The sequence below is a fragment of the Corvus brachyrhynchos genome, unplaced genomic scaffold (genome assembly GCF_000691975.1).
Source record: "Corvus brachyrhynchos isolate BGI_N302 unplaced genomic scaffold, ASM69197v1 scaffold200, whole genome shotgun sequence".
Lineage (NCBI taxonomy): Eukaryota > Metazoa > Chordata > Aves > Passeriformes > Corvidae > Corvus > Corvus brachyrhynchos.
In genome coordinates this window covers 7069332-7077290 of record NW_008236184.1, presented here as the reverse complement: position 1 = coordinate 7077290, position 7959 = coordinate 7069332, and the positions used below count along the sequence as shown (strand labels likewise).

At 40.8% G+C, this 7959-nt stretch overlaps 1 protein-coding gene across 1 annotated transcript; it reads right to left on the bottom strand.

Annotated features, from left to right (window-relative positions):
- Window positions 1-2441: 2441 nt before the first annotated feature.
- VIMP (VCP interacting membrane selenoprotein) lies at window positions 2442-7946 on the bottom strand. The gene is made up of 4 exons (XM_017736516.1): window positions 6368-7946; window positions 5448-5537; window positions 5282-5357; window positions 2442-3288 (listed from the first exon to the last, which is right to left on the bottom strand). The coding sequence occupies exons 1-4, from the start codon at window positions 6419-6421 to the stop codon at window positions 3209-3211; spliced, it is 300 nt and encodes a 99-aa protein (XP_017592005.1). The 5' UTR covers window positions 6422-7946; the 3' UTR covers window positions 2442-3208.
- Window positions 7947-7959: the final 13 nt, after the last annotated feature.

Genomic DNA, 7959 nt, shown 5'->3' with positions numbered 1-7959 from the left:
CCCCCCAGAAAAAACCCCAACAAACCAATCTAAACACCTGAGCTGAGTATCAGCAGAGTCTGAGCACAGAGCCACTGCAGAACAGCCCAGCTCCTTCAGTTTTGAGTCAAAATAGTACAGAACTGCAAAAAACACAGCAGATGAGATTTCTTAGTACTGGCATTTCACACCTGCACTCAAATTTTGCAAGGACAGCAGTTCCTTGCAGATACAGGTGCAATTATAATTTTCATTCACATTGATCTTTGAGACAGATAACTCTGGAACACCTGGGAACAGCTCTGCTGACAGATTTCCCCATTGCCCTCACTCCCCTAACTCCCTCTTCTGTTTGTTATTAAAAATTTCCAGCATAAGAAACTAATTTTTAAAACGCCCAACTATGCAATATCGCTCTTAAAATCTTTCCCCCGTTTCACAACGTTTTTGAAAGGCATAAATAAAGCCAAATAATTTTTATGAGCCTGACAACATGGGTTGTTTTGTTCAGTTTTAACTCCAGTGCTCAGTATCTCCTGATGAATAGTTAAGAGAACTATGGACAAAACAGATCTCATCTGCAATTTAAAGAAAACAAAAAACTCTGCTCCTCCAGCATACAAATCATCTAAGCAACAAAAACCACTTAGCTGCATTTCTCAAGCAACTAACATTTTCAGGAATTTTTTGTTCCTCTGAACACTTGCTTGATTTTTGGATTTTTCAATACCCAAAACAGATTATTCTTCAGTGGTTAAACACCATTTTACGGCAGTTAAATAGTTTATTACCCAGCTTCTTCCAGACAGAGGTATTTCCAGAACATCTGCATGAGTAAAGCAAGAGGCTTCTTGCATAACTGCTCTAGTGGGGGGAAAAAAAAATCTCCTGAAGGCTTTTTAATATGATCTTTCATAATTCAAGTTCTTGGGAATTCATACCAAACCAGGAACAATGGATTCATTAAATAGTTCACTTTCACCTAATGCTTTCTGCATGCTTCACTCCTGAGCTATAAAGCAGCAAGCAACCACCTTTCCATAATGCTTGTGGTCAGGGGAGAGCTTTCCATTTGAAGTCAGAGGAAAAACCCTTCCATCTTGTGCAGGTTGTGAGCCAAAAGAAAAGTTTTATGAACTGAGGTTCATCCGCCCAACCTGTTCAATAGCTTAGAAGTGTCTGACCAAGAAAAATTAATGCACTTGATGATTAAAATAAAGAAAAAAATTAAAAATTGAGAAATAAGGTTGAAGCTTCCAGAAATACATACATCATTTCGTTTTCACTGGATACGTCTTACTAAACCTTAGAATTAGGCAAAAAGCCATATCCCTAGTCCTAGCCAGAAGCAACTCTTGAGACACAGAGAAAGATTAGCATATGCTCAGTTAAGACCTGCTTATTTATTTTGCAAGTGTTTTTACTGAATTAAATAAACCCATCCCTGACCATTTTATCAACACAAGCATTTCTGCTTCTTTAAGACAACAGCCTCCCCCACTTGTTTTTCTGAAGACAACACCTCAGTCTGTTGCCTGTTTCCCCAACATGAGGGGGAAGATGTTCCCTAAGGCATTCCAACTTTGTCCTCTTTCCTGAGGAAGACTCTTCAGATCTCGAAAATATCCATCCGCACCGCTATTTTTTTTTCCTTGGTAAAGATTAAAACCTGAAGTTACATACACTGGCCTCTGTTACAATGGAAATTTAAGTTTACATACCAAAATGGACAGAAGCCAGGGAATGAAAATTAATTTCCATAAGAACATCAACAGCTTCACTTCACCTTCTACACACACTTAACCAAACACTTTGTTGTGTCTAAAACAAAAGATTCTTGGCCTTTCGATTTCATTACCAACTTTAAAACTCACTAGTAACACGCTCCTGTTGCATTTCTAGTCAAGAGAAATACCTATATGCATATAAACAGTGTATTCAAAGTTGGCACTCATATCTATTGATGAGCACAAGTACTCCAAGGGTAAATATTCAGAAACAAGTGCTCAAGCAGCCCTAAGCTCTAAGGAACCACTGCTCCCTACCCCAGTGCCCACAGACCAGCTCAGTAACAGCAACTGGACACAGGGACACTTGTCCTATGCAGACAGGAATTATTTCACTCTTTTCCAAAGACAACCTGGATTTTTTTGTCTGTTGCATTTTAGAGAGAAAATCAAGGGGAAGGGATGCTTGAAAAGTTTGGTTATGATTATCAGTTCTGTTTTCTGTCCTCAGTGCTGGATACACACCAGAAGGATGAAGACCACACACTTATCCTTGCAGCCCCTTATTTGCCAGTGTGACACTTTCTCTCGCCAGAGCTCTCAGCACACACCAGCCTCACCTTTGGTGCTGCACAAGCTGCAGGAGGGTCACTTCATCTCCCACCTTGCTTTATACACATTTATTGCACTAGAACAAATGACTTCTATAAAAAGATGCTGTAGAAAACCACAAAATTGTAAATACTAATTTATGATTTGTTTGCAATTATATTTAATATTAATAGTGTCTTGTTTTTACAAAGCAGTTGAAATTAAAAAGAAAAAAAAAAGAAAAAAAAGAAAAAAAGAAAAGGAATAGCAAGAACCCCCCTGTCTGCTGTCTAGCATCAGTAATCCTCACTGGTTTGTTTACCATTTATAAGGAAAACATCATTCAAGCTGGCTTGTCACAGAGACTCATCTGCAATAACTGGCCTTTGGTGCAAATCTGTGGCATTTGTCATAGTGCTTTTTCTGGAAGTCCCTCTGCCTAAATTCAAGGTGTCTGCCAATGATAATATCCTTCCTCTTTAAGTTACCTTCCAGCCAAAGACAGTCAATCTGGTAACACATCTGAGGATGGTAAATATTCTCATCTTAAAGAGGTAAAGTGAGCACAGATAACTAAATTTGCCAGAGAGCCCAGATCTCACAATCCCAGGTGATTCACCTTGGTTGGAGACTATGGTCCCTCTCTAGAGAGGAGTGAAAATTAACTGATTATACTGAAATTGCTTCTCTCTTCACCCTCTCTTAACAGGATCAGGTATTTTTCTGGTGGAGGATCAGCCAATGTGTTGCAATTTGGAAACAGTGTAAATCTAACAAACAAAAAACTGTTTTAAGTTAACAAGTGCACAAAACCAGCCCCAAAGCAGTCCCTGTGACAGGCCAGCTGCAGGCAGTTAGACAAGGGGTAAGATCAAGCCTGCTAGTGCCAAGGGACACTAGGGAGGTTAGCCTCATCCACCTGCTGACGGGCCTCGCCGGCCAGGTCTCCAGGAGCACGTCCCACCTCCTTCTCCAGACAGTGGGTTATAGCCTAGAACACAGAGGAGAAATCCACTGTATTAATATTCATCCTCCACAGCCCTTCACCAATGCACAAGGAACACCAAAAATAGATCTCACAATTATTTACACCTTGTTCATACTTTACACAGGCAGCATTTTAAGGAAAATGAAAGCAGAGAAAATATCCAGACTTGAGAGGTTTCTTTTTCTAGTGCTAACAGTGAAAGCCATTGCAAAACACTTGTGTTTTAATTTGATCAATTTGGATTAAATGAAATTGAAATGAATTGCCATTTAATTATTCTAAGTCTGCACTAAACCTGCAGTGCTGCTCTGCAGGATCAACAGAGCAGCAACAGCAGCTCTCACAGTAAACTCTGTAAGAGTGTATCTGTTCTCCAAGAGCCCTAACAGTCAGGGACTTAAAATAATCCCTTATTCCAGTCCTGCAAGGAATACTCTGAAGGTCAAAAGGTAAATCCATTCATTAATACTGCAAAGTATTTTTTTAGAGCATTTCAAAAGGCAAGCACAGGCACTAAGGCAATTACACTTTAGTTGAACATCCTAATGCTGTAACCATGGGAAACTTCATGTCAGGAGAACACACTCAGAAAGTTACAATTTGGCAAACATCTTCAATTTGTTCTGCACAAAGCAAAGAACCCTAATCCTAGCAGTACTGCTAACTGGGGGGGGGAAGTGGGAAGGGTTCAAAGCAATCTGTTACACTGAAACTTCCAGCATCACCTTCATCTTTGAAATTTGTTTTTCTCATACCAGCCAAGTTTTGCTTTCTAGCTTAATTGAGCAGCTGAGCAGCACAGATGGTTCTTTCACTTCATGCTGATGTACCTCATGAGAAGATCCAAGACCTCTAATTCTCTAATTGGTTACTTAACTGACTGACTTTGCTGAGGATTAAACTAGGACAGGTAGCAGCTGGAAAGGTGTCCCAACCCAGCTGCCCTGATCCTGGTTCTCAGCACAGCTGACCCCTGCATTTCTCATCCCCCGGGAGGTCAATATCCTATGACAGAGCTTTCAAAGGTACCTGACAGCATCAGACATCACACTGCCCTCGTATTAAACAACCTAAGATGAATCAGTCACTTGATTCCTTCAAATGTCAGGAAAAATACTCAAAGCAGAACTCCAGCACTGCACTGTTACTGAGGTTTAATACGTTTAATCAAGAATCCACAGGTTTCATACATTTAATCAAGTGACTTACTCAGCACTGCACCCTAAGTGGACCCCCCTTTCAGCCTCATATGATTGAGGATGTCTAGATGATCCACTCCACTACAGAAAATTGTCATTAAAATATACGAAATTAGCACTTCCAGGTATGGCAAGGGCTGATGGACTGAGAAGAGAAGCAGCAGACTGGCTGCAGGGCTAATATGCAGCAGTGAGCCTGACATGAGCAATGTGAGACCATAGAAAGCACTTCATGCATCAAGATGATTCCAGCAGGTGACAATGAGTTTAATGGTGAGACCTTCTGGTGCTTTGTGAGAGTTGATAAGAGTTTATACGTCTACAGGATTTATATATTCAATAGGTCAGCATCGTGATATATGATAAATAAGGTCACATTTTACATAATGATGTCTTTCATCTTCTTCATCTACATAATACAAAGCAAAATACCCTCTTCCTGCATTTAGTACTACAGGTGCTTTAAAGGCAGATCAGATATTAAATTATTGAATTTATACAATAACAGGGGACAGATCCCAGAAATATTGTAAGAATCTGTAATTTTGAGTGACAAAAATCTCAGTAAATTATGCCAAAGCATAGTCACAAAAAACCTGACACATTCTTTTTCCCGGGGAAAAGCACTCCCAAAACTTCCTGCCAGCTTTTGCACAAAGGGCAGAGCACACCAGCTGATCAGAGATAAAGAGCTTGTTTGTAAGGAACATTTTGTTTCCTCCTTGAAAAAGACTACAGATACAGCTGGATAAATAACCTGTTCCAAGCTCAGTGTGTCTGAAGGATTCCATACTCACCACCTCCTCTCAAAGGCTTTTTGTTTGGTTTAGATTTTGGGACTGTTGAGGCAGAGGCACCAGGTTCTACTTCTTGCTGTTCAGAAAAGCAAAAAGTTACTCAATATGAATTTCAGCTCCCTTAATCACACAAACACAACTGTGACCTGATTAACATGGTTGTTACCTGATTCAGTTTCAGGTTTCCTTTGTAGCTTTTTCCTTCTTGCATACTCTCCCACATCGCGATCTTCTGCCTTCGCTTCTCTTCTTCGAGCTACAGAGCAAATCCAGGATAGAGACTTGGTCTTAAAACTAAGATTTCAGAACTAACAGAATCCCCAGAAACAGCTACAGCAGACTCATCAAACTATCTTTATCTGATGCAGTATCTCTGAGATTATAGAAAATTTTCTTCTTTTTCTACATCCACATCTCCTCCCCTCCTCAGGATGTACAGACTGAGTCTGCAGCTTCTTTTGGCCACTTGATGCTTTAAAACATTTTTAAATTAAAACAGAACCAAGTGGCAAGTTTAAACCCTGAGTCTATAAAAAGTACTAAGTAAAGAATATTCCATATGACAGTAATTTAATGTACAACGTGGGGTTATACAGAAGAAAGGACTTCTCCTTTGTTTTTAACTGCCAGTATTACTTGAGGCATCAGCTATAAACTGAGGTCTGAGTGTCTGACTGCAAAAGCAAAACCAGAGGTGGGATGATGATCAGTGTTACTGCTATGCTGATCACACCCATTTTCTGCACTGCCCCTCACAGCAATTTGCTATTCCTTGTTATCTCAAGCTGTAATTCAGGCCCTTAAATTGCAGCAATGCTAAGCTACATTTTTAACACTTTTATTTGCCATTAAGAGCAGAAAACACACATATGCACTGGTACAGTTAATTTAAATGCCAGCAAAAGCCCTCCAGCCATTCACTGCACACACAACCAAGCTCCTGCAGGTACAGATTTACCTGTGAAAAAATGAACACCAGGCCCACAGTGACCCTGGCACGCAATTGCAATTTCCTGCTCTCTTTTACAGCAGCAAAGTGCTTGATGACAAATGTATGAGTTAAAGTAAGAAATGCTCTCTGGTTACCTGTCTTTGCTTTTCTTTGTATCTTTCTGCTTGTGCGTTCAACTCCTCTTGCATCCTGAGGCGAGCTGCTGCCAAAGCTTCCTGCCTTCTTACCACCACATCAGGTTCTAGGAAATCGGTAAAGAGTTTGCAAAGCTACTCAAAGTAAATTCTAGATGGTCTCCTCAAAGAACTGTAATAAAGAAAGGCTCACATCTCTCCCTACAGCTGCTTTGCGGAAAATCACATTTCAAGTTCAGTTTCCAGCTAATCTTTTATAGAAATTTATATGCTGAATTAAACTTCATCATGTTTTAATATTTTGGAGCAATTAACAGGGTTTTAATAAGGACACAAGTGTAACTAACCATAAAATTTAAACCTCACACTTCAAGGACACTTCCTTCTATTTCTGAAGAAGTTATTTGATACAAATAAATTCAGAAATACCACCCAGGCTTCGTAGGGACCATTTTTACCCAGAGCACTGCTTTTACGCAGAAGGATGAGGCAAGCAGCCCACGTTCACTCCTACTCCTTCTGGCAATGGGTCCTGCTGGTGTCAGTGCAGCAGTGGATTTAACACCCTCCATCAGCAGAGAAACCACTTACAAACATGACACACATCTCAAGAGACACCTGCAGGTCTCAGAAAATCCACACTGAGTCACCACTGCTCTTCATGAGTAGCCTTTGAAGGTCAAAAGAAAAATTATACTACAAAAAAAAGCAAATGTTGCTCTGTTTCCTTCCAGAAGCTGAAGCATCTCCGTATTTGTTTGCCACCATCCAGTGATGAATACGAAAAAGAAATGTCAGTACTTTCAGTAACATCATTTTACAAGCAGTTTGGGCAATTAAATTGCCATTTAATTATCATCACAAAAGAACAGCAGAAGGATAAGGGTAGGCAAAAAAGATTTTTCTGGGGCCCCACATCCTGTCATTCCAATGTGCCCAAGGGATCAGTGCCAAGCACTCATGGATTTGGCAGATCCATGAGCACAGCCTGTGCTTTTCAGCAGGATCATGACTGTGTGCAATTTACAACCTGTGCCACACTCCCAAAGATAACACAGACTGTCACACCCCAAATGTACACAGTCCTGCCAGAGCAGGAACCGGGAAGGAATAACTGGAAGAAGATGATGAATATTAGTAAAAAAAAGAGATTATTTAAAGAAGTATTTCCCCCAGGATTTAGATTTGGGCGTTTTGGTTTTCTTTGATAAGTCTAAAAGTTATTTGGTAACTGACCACAAGTGATTTTAGCCTCCATCCCTCAGCTCCGGCACCACCAAAGAGCAGCTATTCCCTTGTTCTGTGATGTCCCGCTCCTTCATTCCCAAACGTGTTCCTTTGGGACGCAGCTCTTCCTTCAGAACCTTTTAAAAACACTTCCCCTGGTCCAGCCTTTCCTGGTGATCTCTTCAGTCTCAGGATCTGAGGGCTGAACAGGTATCCCGAGCATCACTCTCCATTAAAACCCCTCAGAACCGGATCTCTTTTGGGCCGTTACCAACTCCAAACCCCTCTGCAGACACGAGCGGCTCTCAGCCATCCCGCCAGACCCGCGGAGCGCCAGCGGGAACCCGGAGGGTCACAAGCACCCG